The sequence below is a fragment of the Microtus pennsylvanicus genome, chromosome 10 (assembly GCF_037038515.1).
Source record: "Microtus pennsylvanicus isolate mMicPen1 chromosome 10, mMicPen1.hap1, whole genome shotgun sequence".
NCBI lineage: Eukaryota > Metazoa > Chordata > Mammalia > Rodentia > Cricetidae > Microtus > Microtus pennsylvanicus.
Window position 1 is genome coordinate 35,064,227 of NC_134588.1, and position 18,383 is coordinate 35,082,609.

Here is an 18,383-nt window from a genome sequence, read left to right on the forward strand (position 1 = left end):
AGTTGAGTGCCTTCTCAGTAACTTAAGGGTTTACAATACAAAAAATATATTAAAAATACCCATTAGTCACTTGTACTTGAAGATTTGAAATAATCAAAATTATTCACATTACTGAACAAAGGAAAACAAATAACAGGTTTAAAGACACACAATACCTTGCTCAAATTTTTTCCTAACATAGCAAGATTTAAACCACTCATAATTTTATCTAAAAAAGGATGTTAAATTTTTTGTCCAATTGTATTCACAGTTCTACAGAAATTCAGAACTCTGAACATTTTTTTTTACTTGTAGTTTCTTTAAACCTAAAAATAATTGACTCTCTTAGGTTAATTTACCCAATAGGGTTCCTGGGGTTGGGTAAAAATCTTGGAAAGTTTATCTACATAGTTGCTACAGAGTCCAGTGACAAAAATTTAAAATGTGTTAGTAACCTCATGCCTAAAAGAATAAATTTTGTAATATGCAAACATATTTGTATATAAAATAATCTTTACATATTGATACTCTAAAAAGATCCTCAAGTTAGTAGCATTTAAAAAATTTAGCAGAGATGAGTAAAGACAGAACAAATTACTAATATCAGCAATGATGGGAATTAAATCGTATTTATTTTTACCTATTTTAAAAGACCAATTGGAATATTATAGACATCCATGTCAATCAACCTGATAAGTTAAAAATTAATGGAATTTAAAAGCCATAGACTACATACGTAACTCAAGAAAAACATTTAATGTGAATATAGCTGCTTCAATATGAAAAACATGTACAAACTAAGTACATTATAGAAGAAGAAACAGAAAGATTGTGAAAACCAGGATGTCTGCGATGAGATAGTGTCTTTTTAATTATGACAGGGAACTTTCACTCACAAAATCTTAGAAAACAAGTTGTTTAGTACAATAGAAGTAGACATGCCAATGCACATGGATAAATTTTCAACATCTCAATCCCTACACTAAGAGCTATATGTAATTAATGTTTGCTGACAGACAAAAAATCAGTCTTCTCTTGGAATGGTTTTACCCAATAAGTTATTCAATCTATAGTGACCAGGCCTAAATATATGTACATTCAAGCATTAGGAACCACAAATACAAGTATAAATAGCAGAATACAAAATATGGAAGAAAGAATCTCAGGTCTGAAGATTCAATAGACGAAATAGACTCATCAGTCAAAGAAAATATTAAATCTAACAAAAGCTTAACACAAAATATCCAGGAATATGGAACATCATTAAAAGGTCAAAGCTAAGAATAATAGGTGTAAAAGAAGGAGAAGTCCAACTCAAAAGCATAGAAAATACATTTTAAAAAATCACAGAAGAGAACTTTCCCAACCTAAGGAAGGATATGCCTATATAGTTTAAAGAACATCAAATATACTGGATTAAAAAAAAGTCCCCGTGCTACATAATAATGAAAACAATAACATACATAATAAAGAAAGAATATTAAGAACTTCCAATGAAAAAATGCCAAGTAACATATCAGAATTACACCTGACTTCTCAATGGAAACAATGAAAGCCAGAAGGTCCTGGTCAAGCATTATGCAGACATTAAGAGACCACGGATGACAGAGTACTATACCCAGAAAAAACTTTCAATCACCATAGAAGGTAAAAATAAGATATTCCACGACAGAACCAATACCTAGCCACAAAGGCAGCCCTACATAAAGAACTAGAAGGAAACTCCAACACAAGGAAGCTGGTTTACATAAAAAAAAACACAGAAATTAGATGATCTCACAGCAACAAATCCAAAAGAAGAGAAAACAGACCAAATAACATCACAAAGAATGAAAACAAAGACAACAGGAGATAGCAATCACTGGTCATTAATATCCTTTACTACACATAAACTCAACTCGGTCATAAAAAGGCACAGGCTAACATATTGGATATGAAAACAAAATCCATCTTTCTACTGCATATAAGAAACACACCTCAAACACAAAGATAGACATCACCTAAGAGTAAAGAGATGGAAAAAAATTCCAATCAGTTGGATCTATGAAACAAGCAGGTGTAGCTATCCTTATATCTAAGAAAATAGACTTCAAACTAAAATCAATCAAAGGAGACAAAGAAGGACATTTCATATTATTCACTGGAAAAATCCAACAAGAGGAAATCTCAATACTGAACATCTATGCCCTGAATACAAGGGAACCATAGAAACACTACTAAATTATAAACTGTACATTAAACCCCACACACTAATAGTGGGAGACTTCAAAACTCTACTTTCACCATTGACAGGTCTGTCAGACAGAAAATTAACAGAAGAATAAGGGAACTAACAGATGTTATGATTGAAATAAACTTAAAAGACATCTATAGAACTTTCCACCCAAACATAAAAGAACATACTTTCTTCTTAGCACCTCATGGGGCCTTATCAAACATTGGCCAAATACTAGGTAACAAACAAACCTCAACAGCTACAAAAATATTGGAATAATCCTATGTATCTTAAGCACCATGGCTTAAAATTAAAATTTGACAGCAACCCTAACTCCAGAACCTCACAAACACATGGAAATTAAACAATGCTCACCTGAAGCATCAATGGGTCAAAGAAGAAACAGAGGAAAAAATTAATGAATTCCTAAAATTCAATGAAAATGACCACACAACATACTTAAATTTATGTGACACAACGAAAGCAGTGTTAAGAGGAAAGTTTATAGCACTAACTGCCTACATAAAAAAGCTAAAGAAATCCCACACTAGTGAATTAACAGAACATTTGACAACTCTAGCGGAAAAAGAAGAAAACTCACCCAGGAGAATTGGTGTTAGGACATAATCAAATTGATAGCTGAAACAACAAAAGAGAAACAAACAAAACAATACAAGGAATCAATTAGACAAGGAGTTGGTTCTTTGAGAAAATCAACAAAATAGACAAATGTGCATCCTAACTGACCAAAAGGCAGAGAGAAAATATCCAAAGTAATGGATCAGAAAATGGATCAGAAAATCAAAAAACCAGAAATGAAAAGGGGGCCATAAAACAGAGACAGAGAAAAACAAGAGAAACATTTGGTCATATTTCAAAAAACTGTATTCCACAAAACTGGGAAACTTAAAAAAATGGACCACTTTCTTGATAAATATCCATTAGTAAATTTAAATCAAGACTAGATAAGCAACTTAAATAGATCTACAAATGCTAAAGAAATAGAAGCAATCATCAAAAGTCTCCTAACCAAAGAGAGCTCAGGACCAGATTGTTTCAGTACAGAATTCTACAAGATTTTCAAGGAAGAAATAATACCAATACCAATACTTCTCAACTTATTCCACACAATAGAAACAGAAGAAATATTGTCAAACTCTTTTTATTAGGCTATCATTAACCTGACACCCAAACCACACAAAGAAACCACACAAAGAAAGAAAATTACAGACAAATCTCACTCATGAATATTGATACAGAAATACTCAATAAGATATTGGCAAATTGAACCCAAGAACACATCAGAAAAACCATCCTCCATAATCAAGTCAGCTTCATCCTAGCGATGTAGGGGTGGTTCAACATACAGAAATCCGTTAATATAATTCACTATATAAGCAAACTGAAAAATAAAAGGCATATGATCATCTCATTAGATGCTGAAAAAACCTTTGATAAAATACAATATCCCTTAATGATAAAGGTCTTGGAGAGAGCAGGGTTATAAGGAACATAGCTAAACATAATAAAGACAATATACAGCAAGTAAACAGCCAATATCAAACTAAATGGAGAGAAACTCACAGTGTGTAGTAATATGGAGCTGCGGCGGGGCTGCGTCCCCAAAACCCCAGCCGCCTGTCCGGCTAGCTTTACCCGAAATAATTACACAGACACTGTATTCATTTAATCACTGCTTGGCCTTTTAGCTCTGGCCCTTACTGGCTAATTCTGATATACCGATCAACCCATCTCTAACAATCTGTGAGCACCGGTCTTACCGGGAAGATTCTAGGTCGGAGCTTCATCGCGTGTGTCTGCCCTGGAGCAGGGCATGGCATCTCTCTGAGGCATCTGCTCCAGAGAGGAGAGCTGTGGAGTCTGCCCTCACTTCCTCTTCCTCCCAGTGTTTTGTTCTGTTTACTCCTCCCACCTATCTCCTAACCAATGAGAGCCAAGCAGTTTCTTTTAATTCAACCAATGACCTTCCTCCATCAACAGTGATCCTACTGAAATCAGGAACAAGACAAGGTTGTCTACTCTCTCCATATCTATGCAATATAGCTCTTGAGATTATAGCTAGAGAAGTAAGAAAACAAAAAAAGATCAAGGGGATACAAATTGGAAAAAAAAGAATTCAAACTCTTACTGTTTGCTGATAATATGATAGTTTACTTAAGTGGCCCCAAAAATTCTACCAAGGGATGTCTACAACTCGTAGTGTGGGGCCTCTAGTCATGTAGCAGGATACAAGATAAATTAAAAAAAAATCAGGAATCCTCCTTTACGCAGATGAGAAAGAAATGGGCTGAGAAAAAAATGAGAGAAATATCACCCTTCACAATAGCCACAAATAGCATAAAATATCGCAGAGTAACTCTAAGCAAACAAGTGGAAGACATGTATGACAAAAACTTTAAATCTTTGAAGAAAGAAATTAAAGACACCAGAATAAGGAAAGATCTTCTATGCTCTCGGGTAAGTAGAATTAACATAATAAAAATGGCAATATTACCAAAAGCAATCCACAGATTCCATGAAATGCCCAGCAAAATTCCTCCAGACCTTGAAATAACAGTACTCGACTTTATATGGAAAAGCAAAAAAATTCAGGATAGTCAAGACAAACCTGTACAATAATGAAACTTCAGGAGGCATCACACCCCCTGACTTCAAACTCTAATTCAGAGTTATAGTACTGAAAGTAGACTAGTATTGGCATAAAAAGAGGCAGAAGGGCCGGGTGGTGGTGGCGCATACCTTTAATCCCAGCACTTGGGAGGCAGAGGCAGGCGGATCTCTGTGAGTTTGAGACCAGCCTGGTCTACAAGAGCTAGTTCCAGGACAGGCTCCAAAACCACAGAGAAACCCTGCCTCAAAAAACCAAAAACCAAAAAAAAAAAAAGAGGCAAAAGGACTGATGGAACTGAATCAAAGATCAGATATTAATTTCCACACCTACAAATACCTGATATTTGATGAAGAAGCAAAAAATATAATGTGGAAAAAATAAAGCATATTTAACAAATGCTGCTGGCATAACTAGATTCAACATGTAGAAGAATGAAAATGGATTCATATCTATCACCATGACCAAAACACAAGTCCAAATGGATCAAAGAGCTCAACATAAAGCCAACAACACTGAACCTCACAGAAGAGAAAGTGGGAAGTACACTTGAATGCATTGGCATTGGAGAACACTTCTTAATTAAAACCCCAGTGGCAAAAAGAGAGAGCAACAATTAATAAATGGGACCTACTGAAACTGGAAAGCTTTTGTAAAGCAAATGACATGGTCAACAAGACAAAACAGTAGCCTTAATAATGGGAAAAGATCTTCACCAACCTTACATCAAATAGAGGACTGATCTCCAAAATATACAAATAACTCAAAAAACTGGTCATCAAAAGAACAAATAATCCAATAAAAAATCGAGTACGTCTATCACCATGCACAAAACTCAGGTTGAAATGGATCAAAGACCTCAACATAAAGCCAGCCACACTGAAGCTTATAGAAGTACACTTGAGTGCATTGGGACAGGAAACCACCCCAGCAGCACATACATTGAGAAACAATTAATAAATGGGATGTCTTGAAACTTCAACGCTTCTGTAAAGCAAAGAGCACAGTCAACAAGACGAAACAACAGCCTACAGAATGGGAAATAGATATTCACTGAGCCCACATCAGACAGAGAGGTCTGATCTCCAAAATATACAAAGAACTCAAGAAATTGGTTATCAAAAGAACAAACAATCCCATAAAAAATGGAGTACAGACCTAAACAGAGAATTCTCAACAGAAGAATCTAAAATGATTGAAAGACCCTTAAGGAAATGCTCAATATCCTTAGTTATCAGAGAAATGCAAAACAAAACAACTCTGAGGTTTCATCTTACACCTGTAAGAATGGCCAAGATCAAAAACTCTGATGATAACTTATGCTGGAGAAGTTGTAGGGTAAAGGGAACACTCCTGCATTGCTGGTGGGAATGCAAGTTGGTTTAGCCAATTTGTATGTCAGTGTGGTAATTTCTTAGAAAATTAGGGAACAACCTTCCTCAAGACACAGCAATACCAATTTTGGGTATATATCCAAAATATGCTCAATCGTGCCAACAGGACATGTGGTCAACTATGTTCATAGCAGCATTGTTTATTATAACCAGAAACTGGAAAAAAATCTAAATGCTCTTCGACCAAAGAATGGATAAAGAAAATGTGGTACATTTACACAATGGAGTACTACACAGCAGAAAAAAATAACATTTTGAATTTTGCAGGCAAACAGATAGAGCTAGAAAATATCATTTTGAGTGAGGTAACCCAAACACAGAAAGACCTATATCACATGTACTCACTCGTAAGTGGTTTTTAAACATAAAACAATGAAACCATCCCAGAAATCATAATACCAGAGAACCTAGATAACAATGAGGACCCTAAGAGGGAGACATACATAGATTTAATCTACATGGGAAGTAAAAAAAGACAAGATCTCCTGAGTAAATTGGGAGCATGGGGGTTTTGGGAGAGGCTTGAAGCGGGGGGGGGGGAGAGGTAGGGTAAAGAGCAGAGAAAAATTTAGAGCTCAATAAAAACAATTTAAAAAATGGGGTACAGCCCTAAACAGAGAATTCTCACCAAATGAATCTAAAATGACTAAAAGACAGTTAAAGACATGCTTGAAATTCTTAGCTATCAGAGAAAGTAGGAAGATAAAATTAAAGGGCAATAATATGATCCTAGCCTGATGTGCTGAAGTTATGAAATCTCAGTCTCCTGATACTTCAAAGGAAACAGTCAACTAAAGCTTGTTGTTATTTGTTAAGTTGGGATCATAGACCCAAGACCCTGGCATCTATCACAGACCCCAGGCCTGAAAGTTGTACTGATCTGGACTCCAAATCCCAGGATGCCAGGTCCTGATCCTTCTCTGGGGGAATCAACACCACTCCCACAGGGTATTTAAATGAACTCCCAAAAGAGGAACACATGATCCCTTTTCCTTTCCCCTGATGGTCCTGTTCACAGCCTCCTGGTTCCCCCTCAGAGCCACCCAAGCAACAGCGCAGAACTCCCATTAAACCTGGATATTTCTTCATTTGGCCTGTTTTAATATGACTTGATTGGGATTTTGCATCAGCAGAGAGCTCACGTTAGGAAAAATTCCTAACATTATGGAATAAAAATGTCCCAAACATTCTGAAAATCCACATGCCAGATTCTTACAAACTTAGTCATGCACATGCCAAAGTACTTATAAATTTCAGTTTTAGACATTTATCTAAGAAATACATTATAAATTTTAATCCAATGACATATCTTTAAATCTTTGTAAATGGCTCAAAAATTAGTGAATTTTTTCCTTAAAATGGTGTATACAACTAAATTATTATATATCTATGTAAAGTTATCTCTCAACAGTAAAAGTCATTAATTATACAAGCCACAGTATAGAAGAATGGAACAGATATTCTACTGAAAATTTAAGTTTGAAAACATGATACATAAATCTATTGATATGAAGAAGTAGGAACACAACACTATAGTAACAAAAAGAAATGTTATTACTTATGGTGGTAGAGTTGAAGAGAAAGGGAACAAGAGAAATTCTTCATTAGATTAAGACTAGTTTAACTTGATGGGTTGTATTCATATAAGCACACTCATTTGTCAATATCACTGGCCTGAACTCTAAACATATTTGAACTATTCCTGAATAGAAATGATTTTTCTCAGGTAAATCCTGTGAAGTTTGCATGAAAACTGTAAGTTGTTTTAAGATATTTCTGAGTTTCTATAAGAAATAAAGCTAAAACAATTAACTTGGATAGGATTTTTTTTAATTTATTTATTTATTAAGGATTTCTGCCTCCTCCCTGCAACCGCCTCCCATTTCCCTCCCCCTCCCCCGATCAAGTCACCAGATTTTTATAAAATGAAAGGACACAGAAATATGAAAAATCAGTGTTTTCATATAGATCAGCACTATTAAAAAACACTAGGAAACATTTATAAAATTAAAAATATGAGCAAAACCAGCTTGGTGAAAAGGATATCAAATAAGAACTTGGTAGAAATTTCAAGCAGGTCACTAATAATACTAAGCATATAAAATTTTAAATTACTGAATATAAATTGTTTTAGAGATTAAATACATAAGGTACAGTTTCAAAAAATAATGCTAACAAAAGTTTCTCATCAACAAAGTGGTACAATAGAAGGCAGTTGACAAACATTCAAAAACAGATTAAACTTTTAAATATATATTTAATTTGTAAAAAGGAATACTCAGCATGATTATGTAACTAATTATTTCAAAATTGTTACGAAAATTCAATATAGTGTCCTTTAAATCTAACCAAAGTTATTCAAATGATGTTGAAAATCTATATTAAGTAAAGAATATGTGCAACTCAGACTGATCTTTAGAATCTTAATATTGCAACAAACTAATTACAAGTGCATTGATTAAAAAAATCTGTCCTTGAAAATTGTTTATTGCAAATTGACATAGAATTATATTTTAAAACCCAAATGATGAAGAAATAAATTCAAATCTGCACTATTATGTTTATCATTTTATAGACATTTATTTGGAAACTAAAGTATGACACCACATAGTCACTTAAAGAACATTGACCATGAAGTAACTGTCAACACAAACATATTAGCCAGAGTAATATAAAACTTGAAAATTAGACAATACACAATATCTCAGAGTTTCCTTCCCAGTTACAAATCACAAAAAATTCAGAGGCAATTATCAATTCTTTAAAATGGCAAGTCACAGATCATATATGAATAATCTGTATAGCTATTATCATATTTGTTTTATTTTAAACTATATTTTTATAACTATTTTTATTCCAATGATAAAATGTTTTCAAAGTCTATAAAACTATAAATTAACCAAAGTTTAGTCAGTATTTTGTTTTAATGGCTGATTGTTGTGTTTACATTGCTATATGCTTGCCAATACTCCTTAGTATTCACGCATACACACCCAAAAAGAAACATTTTGACACATTTAATATGCATGGATTGGGGACACAAGAGCATCTTGTGATCTCGGAGCCAGTTACTTACTGACACGGATGCATTTGGGTAGAGGAGACCAGCCGTTCTCTGTGCATGTTACTGTGTCCTGATCATTTGGAAGACTGTAGCCAGAGTAACACCGGACTCTTACAGACTGGTCCTGTATGTAGTCTCCTCTCCGTTGTAAAACTTCCCCATTCTCTATATAATGGATCCCACATACCTCTAAGGACCATAAATTTACCATAAATGTTAAATTAAAAACAAACAACACTCATTTATTTTTTTAAATAAAACTAAAGTTTAACTTTACAATAGTTAAATAAGTATGTGTGACATTCAAAAATGAAAACAATACCAAATGTTTCAAAAGTAGCATTATCTTTAATTTTTGTAAATAAAATATGCAAGCAATAAAGGTATTCTCATAATCCCTATTTTTCACATACATTTTATGAAGAGCAGCTCATAAAGGACAGAAATTAGTCTTTTTGCTCACAAACTCTTCTCTTTCTTAACAGAAGAGACTTAACTTTTATTATATTTGTGATCTTTTCGTTCTAGTCTTTGACAGAATTAAACATGATTTGATACAGACATTGACTTACTGCGGCATGGGACTGCAGGCTCCCACCCTTGTGCAGTGCAGTGAATTTTGTCCCAGTATTCCCCCGAGGGAGTCACAAATCCTGGGTTGCAATGATAGTCGTACCGCTCTTTTCTTTCTGTTGTGAAGTAGCGTTTGATCCAGTATTCTCTAAATAGTTCTCCATTTTTGATTTGTGGAAAAGCACACGGTTGATCTTGCAATAAGAACAAAAAGACAGAAAACCACTCATATCAGAGATAAACCACTTGATCAGTGAATTAGTTTCTAATAACTACAATAACTGTAAGTCTAGAGAGTGTTCAGAGAAAGAGACAGATAGAATCCAGACTGTTGGGGTATGTGAGGAGGTCTTTCCTCAGGAAATCAAGTTATGCCTCACATGTTACCAGAGAAGTGGGTCAGGGATATTTGTTAATATCCAGTATGATAATTGAATATTTATAATTTTTATCAGTACTGAAATATAATGTGATTAAATCACAGTGAACTATTTTTTTAAAATCATATTGAAATATATATTGTTTGTTGCATTAATGGATTTATATGTAATGTTTCATTAATTTTTTCCTCTTCATGTTCTTATTTATAAATAATAAATATTTTAATATCAGAATAGTATAATTGATGTAGGAGGGTCTTCTTTCTATGTGTTGCTTTCATTGATCAAATAAAGCGACTGCCTTGACCTTTTGATAAAACAGCAGCTTAGATAGGCAGAGTAGACCGAACAGAATGCTGGGAAAGAAAGCAGAGTCAGGCAGATGCCATGGCTCTCCTCTCTGAGACGGACATAGGTTAGACTCATCCCAGTAAGCTACAGTCACGTGGTGATATGCAGATTATTAGAAATGGGTTAATTAAGATGTGAGAGTTAGCCTTGGAGAGGCTAGATATAATGAGCCAGGGACTGTTTAAATGAATACAGTTTCCATGTAATTATTTGGTCTAATCTACATGGAAAGTAGAAAATTAGATCAATGCATGTCTCTCTTAGGGTCCTCATTGTTGTCTATGTTCTCTAGGATTGTGATTTGTGTGGGTTGATTTTCTTTGTTTTATGTTTAAAAGCCACTTATGAGTGAGTACATGTGATAATTGTCTTTCAGGGTCTGGGTTATCTCACACAAAATGACTGCACCATGGCTTAAAATTAGAGTTCTAGATTTACACAGCTTCTTTACTTTTTTCTGTATACCTGATGTTCTCCCCAACCATTAGCTTCTTTTTGTCATTGTCTGACTAACTTCTATATAGTGTTCAAAACCTGCCTACATGAGCCTCCATCCCTGTTACTTCAGCATGTTGGAGAAAGGAGATTGTGAGTTGAGGCCAGTTTGTGCTATTTAGTCTGACACTGTTTCAGAGAAGCAAGACAAAGCTAAAACAGCAAAAATATTTCTAGTCAAATGTTATCCTCTCCCGCTCATGACTCATTCTAATTATTTATTTTTTAATTTTATTTTAAAATTAGTATGCAAATAGTTATATTTTATTTTATTATTGTCCCCCACCCAATCCCACCTGACAGATTTGCTCTGTAGTCCTGGCTGTCCTGGAAATCACTTTGAAGATGAAGCTGTCCTTGAAGTCACAAGGCTTCTGCCTCTCTAGAACTGGAGTTCAGGCATTCACCATCCAACCTGGCTCTTCTTATGGCTTTTCAAAATAGTTTTATTTCATTCTCTTAGCTCCTTCTTCTACATTGTGCCCACCTACACCAGTGTTCTTTTAGGTTTCATGTCATGTGTTTTTTCATCACCCCATCCTCCATATTAGCTTTTCCATTTCTAGTTTTACGTCCTCTACAGGATCCCCACCCACATTTGTACATATATCCACATACAATATATCAAACAGATAAATATTAGGTATCTGCATTAAAATCAGACTAGAAATTATGAAATTAATGAGAAAATGGATGAATCCAGAGTCAGAGACAACCACTGCCTGCTTTCCGGGCCATCCTTCCAGGGGAAATTCTGACTCTTTCAGGCAGATGGTCCAGTCTGTTTGAGTGTGGTCTATTAGCAGAATGCTTGCTGGCAGTTACACTGAAACACCATAGAGCCGTGGCAATAAAAATGGATGCAGCTAGTATCTCCACCATGAGGCTTGAAAGCTAAGGAATGGGCTGGATCCAGCCGTCAAAGCCACAGCTTTAGTCCTACTGAGATTGCTTGGTAAATTAAAGACTCATGTGGTCAGAAAAAGAGATATACAGTAAAGGGAGATTCAAAGACAAAGAAAACTAAATTATTTACAGTGTTAAAAATATATGCAGACTAAAAGTTAAAGTTCTTAAAGTAAAAAACAAAAAAAAGGAAGAAAGAGAGTAGTTGGGTGTGGTGGTACACACCTTTAATCCTATCACTTGGGAGGCAGAGGTAGATTGACCAAGGAGTTGAACTCTCTGACTTCAAGGTGTGGTTGCACCCACCTTTAATCCCAATGCCTGGGAGGCAGAGACAGAAGGATCTCTGAGAGTTCAAGAACAGCCTGGTCCACAGAGTTATTCCAGGTCAAAGATATAGAGAGAACCTGTCTCAAAAAGCAAAAAGTTAAAAGTAAAGATAAACAAAATAGAGGTTAAAACAAACCTGCACAAAGATGGAAAATACACAGAGAATTTTGATACTGTATGCTATTATTCTCTCTTTGTATTGTCTGAATTCTCAGGAAGGAGCAATAGATGCTAAAAGATATTTGTTTACAAATACTGCTGAAATAATCCAAGATAGATATTTTGAAAATACCTTGACTTTAGAATTTGGATCTCAGGATATGATACTTTGGAAGAGTTTTTTCTTTTGTTTTCACAGAGAATGAAACCCTGTGGATTGCTTCTATCCCAGTATGGTATGATAGACCACGCCCTCCTGAAAGGTTTCTGTGAACACCCTCAAAAAACTTCTTCACTCGACTGCTGAATGAGATGAACCTAGCACACAGGTTATACCATGAAAGACCTAAATAACAGCACCCCCATTCAGCAGGAAGCAGTTTGGAGAGAAATAACTATGTCCATATTCCCAAATATTGTTTATAAATGTTCTTTTATATTTAAAGCGGAATATGATATAGATATGAATAAGTTGCATTGGTATGTATTTTAAGATCAATTTTGTTATATGTATATGTATTTCTGATATTGATTAAGGTATTGTGATTGTATAGTTCATTTAAAAATGTAATGTATATAGGTTGTTAATGGATAGTCATCTATAATAGTCAAGTTTGTAGTCATGTTAGATTTTCTAGATGTACATAGATATATTTTAGGTAGGAGTTCTTCATATCTTTCAAAGATTATAGAATATGGCATTTTAAGTGTTTTAATAACTTAGGGCTTTTCATGACAATGAGACACTGCTCCTGGCAGCACCAATCTACTTCAAGAGGAAGATGGGCTTTGACGAGGATCCTTATGGAGTTTGATAGCCATTTGGGCAAGAAACTGCTCTTGCCTGGACTGTTGCACAAACTGGACACAAAGAACCTGCAGAGAGAGGACTGCTGAACTTGCCTAAAGGTGAGATGATCTTTCGGGGTTCCTGATTCATGAAAGAGTCTGCGAGACATTCTGCAGGACACAGCAGAAAATGACTGAACTGCCTTTGTAATTTCCTGCTTCATGGAAATGTCTCTGGATACTATGGGCCTGAAGGCCAAAGGTGGATGCTCCAGCAGTACAAAAGAACTTTGGGTGACTGTCCAGGCAGTGAGTTGTCTCTGTCATTTCCAGAGTTTGGAAGTTGCTTATTTCTTGTTTGCTTAGGAAATATTGTATCCTTCTTGAGTCTTTGATGGAGTTGAAGAATATATAGTTAGTTATAGTTTTCCTTAGTTATGATAAAGATAAAATAGATGTAAATATTGCAATTCTTACTTGATAACTATTTTTGTTATGTGTAATTTTGCTATGTTAAAGTTAAAGACTTCCTTTTTTAAAACAGAAAAAGGGGAAATGATGGGGGATTTCATTGGTCAATAAAAAAACTGCCTTGGCCCATCTTATAGGGCAGAAGTTAGATAGGCAGAGTAAACAGAACAGAATGCTGGGAGGAGGAGGAAGTGAGCTCAGAAATCATGCAGCTCCTCTCAAAGCCAGACGCGATGAAGCAAGCCGCCAGGTCAGACATGCTGAATCTTTCCCAGTAAACGCACCTAGTGGTTCTACACAGATTATTAGAAATGGGCTAAATTAATATGTGAGAATTAGCCTAGAAGAAGCTAGATATAATGGGCCAGGCAGTGTTTAAAAGAATACAGTTTGTGCGTTGTTATTTCAGGGTATAAGTTAGCTGGCGGCCAGGAGCCGGGTGGCAGGAACGCAGTTCACAGCTCCTTCTACAGCTAAAGATGTTGAGCATTTTATTAATAGTCTTACAGTCATTTTAGATTCCTCTGCTGGGAGTTCTCTGTTTAGGTCTGCCCCATTTTAATTGAATTATTTGTTCTTTTGATGAGTATTTCATCAAAATACAATTTCTTGAGTATATTTTGGAGATCAGCCCTCACCTTTAATCCCAACACTCAGGAGGCAGAGGCAGGTGTGGCTCCATAAGGTTGAGGCTAGCCTGGTTTATAGAGCTATATCCAGGACAGATGCCAAAGTTACACAGAGAAGCTCTGTCTCAAAAATACAGAAAAGAAAAAAAAGATGGGACAAACTCTACAATACAAGTTGTGCTGGACTGTGGACATAGAGTGAAGGAAAAAGTATGAGCCCTTTCCACATAAATTCTTTCTCTAAAGAAAAAAGCAGAAAGAGTTTACATCACAGTTGACTTTTTGTCATTACATCATAGTATTCTAAATAAAAGCAAAAGTAATTTTTCTTTCTAATCTCTAAAGAGTAATTATTATTATTTAATAATTAATATATATAACATCAAATTTTCCACATCAAAGTCAAATTAAGTTTGAAAACATTTTACACTTAAAATAACGTAACATAGAATTAATGAGTTCTCCAAATTCTCAAAGCCTAAAAAGACATTTTTGTTCTTTAAACCTCCAGAATCAAAGAACACTTATCTCCCCAGGAAGTTTGCAGTGATTATTTGGTTGTGATTCTGCACAGGTTTAGTTGGTTTGTTTCAGTAATTCTGGGCTGTGGACAATTTCACACAACATCCAATTGTGAAAGTAAAGTGTGTGCTTGGAAAACTTGGGTATAATCCATTTCCCAGAACTGAAAATACACAGCTTTATTAAGAAACTATTATGTTACAGGTTGTCCTGTAAATCTTATCCAAGCATGTGATTTTGCAAGAATCAGCATTTAAAGTTCCTAGCAGCTAGGAGTGTAAACACAGGCAGGTCCTACACTAAAAATATATTAGGCAGCACCTGACATATGGAAAAGCAAGGACAGAAAGAAAGCTAGGTTCATAGTCCTTCCCTTTTAAAATTTTTGTTAAAGTTGTACTTTTCTTTTTTTGTTTTTAATATGGGCAAGGGTAATATCCAGTAGCCATGCTTGCCTATGGAAACTAGAACATGGCCTGCAGAAGGTGTTTTTCTTTCTTTCACCTTGTAGGTTCCATGGATTTAACTCAAGTAGTCAGATTCTGTTGCAAGAAAGTTCATTAATGTGTTCAGCCTTCCTGCTCGTCCATTTAACCTTGGTTTTGGATGAATGTTGATATTTATCAAAGCAGAAGTGATTTATGAAATGCTTGCCTCTTCTTCCGGGCTTAGGAAAGAATTAGGATAACATTTCACAATCATTTTTTTAATCAGCCCAGTAGCCAGTGTATGGAAAAGAAACAATCGAAAATATTGAAGTATATATGTAACAATTTTAATTGATTCAAGTTCTGCTGCATGGGGAAAATCTTGTTAAGTTGATAGACTGTTGAAATTGTTTACTTTTCAGACAGACTCAGGCTACTAGGCAAGCTAAGAATGAAGAGGGAGCTCTGGGTACACTGAAAGTCCATGAAACTTCTCACATCTGTCTCTTCATTGTGTGAACTTTGTGCATATCATGAGTTACACAACATAATGCTTTAAATATTAAATTCCTTCTTCGTCTCTTACTGTGAAGCCCTTGGAACAGTAATGTGGACAGTGCAGCCCAATTCACCAGTAAGAATGAGCACCACATTTCAATACATAATGATGAAAAATCATATCCAACAATAACAAGAAAATCAGCTGGAAATCATGGTATGAGGTTTTTAAATCATTAACATTAAATTTTCCTGTAAACTGGAGGGCACTTCCTTTTAATATTTAAATTCCACTTAGTGTTTATAAAAATAGCTTGATTTCATTTGTATCATTTCTTAAGATTTGAGAATTAGTTAAAAATAAGATAGATCTTTGTTTGTAATATATACCTTCAAAAATATCTCATCAAGCAGTTTGAACATAGAACATTAAAATAAAACACTAAAGTATTGACTTATGACAAAAGAAAAGGTTGAGTCATAGTTAATAATATCAACACTGCTTTAGAAATCTTAGCCAATATAATTATCTCATTTTAATAATTCTTACATTTTCATTTATATAAAATGAATGCTTTAGTCTAAAAGGTATCCGAATATAAGAATTATAAGCCAAAATTCAAAGAATAATATTACAAAATATAAAAAGGTGACTCAAAAATATTAATCACTCTTAAACAAATTTTTAGAATTTGACTAAAAGATATAACTGAGAAACCATATCTGTCTTTCTTTTTCTATAGAGGCAAGGGTCCAGTTAGAGCTTGTGTGTTAATATTCTTCAGTGAGTAGAGGCCACAGCAAAGGCTCAAATTGCAGAGTGGGCTAAGTAAAACATCTGGGAAAATGATTCACATTGTGTTATTCACTGATATAGCAAGTGCTAAGTCAGGTTTGGCAGTTGTTAGGACCTGTAAGCTCAGAACATGGGGGCTGACACAGAAGGATTACAGTGAGTTTATGGACAAAGCAGGGTGTTAGAAGACTGTATTTTTTAAAATCCAAGATAACAAAAATAAGCTAATTGAATACTTACACATCACTAGCTACCTATGAACTAGAAAAGTGAATCCCTTCATTAGATAAACCAAATCTTTTTGATGGAATTTAACTCAATGATAGAGTTGGAATTTCTGTTATTGACATGGGGGAAGAGCTCCCACACTCACTCTATACAGGCCACAAAAAGACTTTACAAGTGTATACGTTCCATACACACTCAAAGGAAAACAGAAATTATGTGTCAAATTTTATAACCTTTTTAACCTCATACATGCCATTCTTATGTACAAAATTTTAAAGTCATGGCAATGTCAGTTGTAAGTGATGTGTCATCTTGAAAGTTGCAGGTAAATGGATAGATCTAGAAAACATCATATTGAGTAAGGCAACCAAGACCCAGAAAGACAAATAAATTTGTACTCCCTCATAAATGGCTTTTAGACATAAAGCAAACAAAAATCAGCCTACAATTCACAACACCATAGAAGTTAGATAAAAAAGAGGACCCTAAGAGAGACATACATGGATCTAATCTACATGGGAAGTAGAAAAAGACATGATCTCCTGAGTAAACTGGGACAAAAGGGATCATGGCAGAGGATGGTAGGGGAGAGGCTAGAAAGAGAGAGGAGCAGAGAAAAATATACAACTCGATAAAACAACAAAAACTTCTTTAAAAAAGATAACACAAAGCAGAAAAAAGACAAAGGATGATCAAGAAATGCCATAAAAAAAGAATTATGTCTCAAATAAATCCACTCACTAAAAAATTTGTAAAATCTGTCACTAAGTACAGATATTTACATATTTCTCACTAATCTTACATGAAGTATTTCAGGGACAACCATACAGAGAAGGGGTTGGTATTTTATGATGACTACAAGCTAAATAACAATACTGAACATGGATTGCAGAAACATATTTCAAGCACTGTTTGTTTTAGATTGGAAGAAACCATCAATTATGGCAACAAAATGAACTACTTGCAACTTTTAAACTTACCACCAAAGGCCATTAAGTTGCAGACCAGTAATTCCTTTACATTTTCTAAACTTCATTTGAATGATTGCTATAAGAAATACTATGTGCAAATGTTTTATAGTGCGGCTCAGCCAGAAGGTAGAAAGGCAATCTGTTTAAAACTTACCTTGTGCTACACAAACAGTCCATAACATAAGGCACATAATTTTTGCTGATAGTCTCATGGTTTGGATCTTTCTTGGATGCAGAGAATTACAGCACCACCCAGCCTCTGTTAAGAACTGTGGTTGCTGCAAGGAAAGTCTTGCCCCAAAGTGATGTTGAAGTCGGCTTAGGAAATCGGGATCACTAAATGATCCCCCCCCCCCGCAACTTCTACAAAGTAAACTAAAAACATAGACTACAAATCTAGTGGCGTGGGCGTTTGATCTTTGCCCTTATTGCACCCTGCCTGTGACCTGCTGATTGTTCTTGTAAATGCCAGCTTGTTTTCTCTGGAAACAAGTTCAGGTTTCTCGGAATGTGAAAAGCAGGGGCTGGTGATCGCCTCTGGATTTTATAACCACACACTGAAAGCAATGAAGGCTC

General features: G+C 35.0%; 1 protein-coding gene across 1 annotated transcript in view; it reads right to left on the bottom strand.

Annotated features, from left to right (window-relative positions):
• LOC142858638 (complement factor H-like) overlaps positions 1-18,096 on the bottom strand; it is a 64,336-nt gene extending 46,240 nt beyond the window's left edge. The window contains exon 1 of the mRNA XM_075988158.1: positions 17,962-18,096. Coding sequence (XP_075844273.1) covers positions 17,962-18,019 — 58 coding nt within the window. The 5' untranslated portion in view covers positions 18,020-18,096. The remainder of the gene's footprint in view (positions 1-17,961) is intronic.
• Positions 18,097-18,383: the final 287 nt, after the last annotated feature.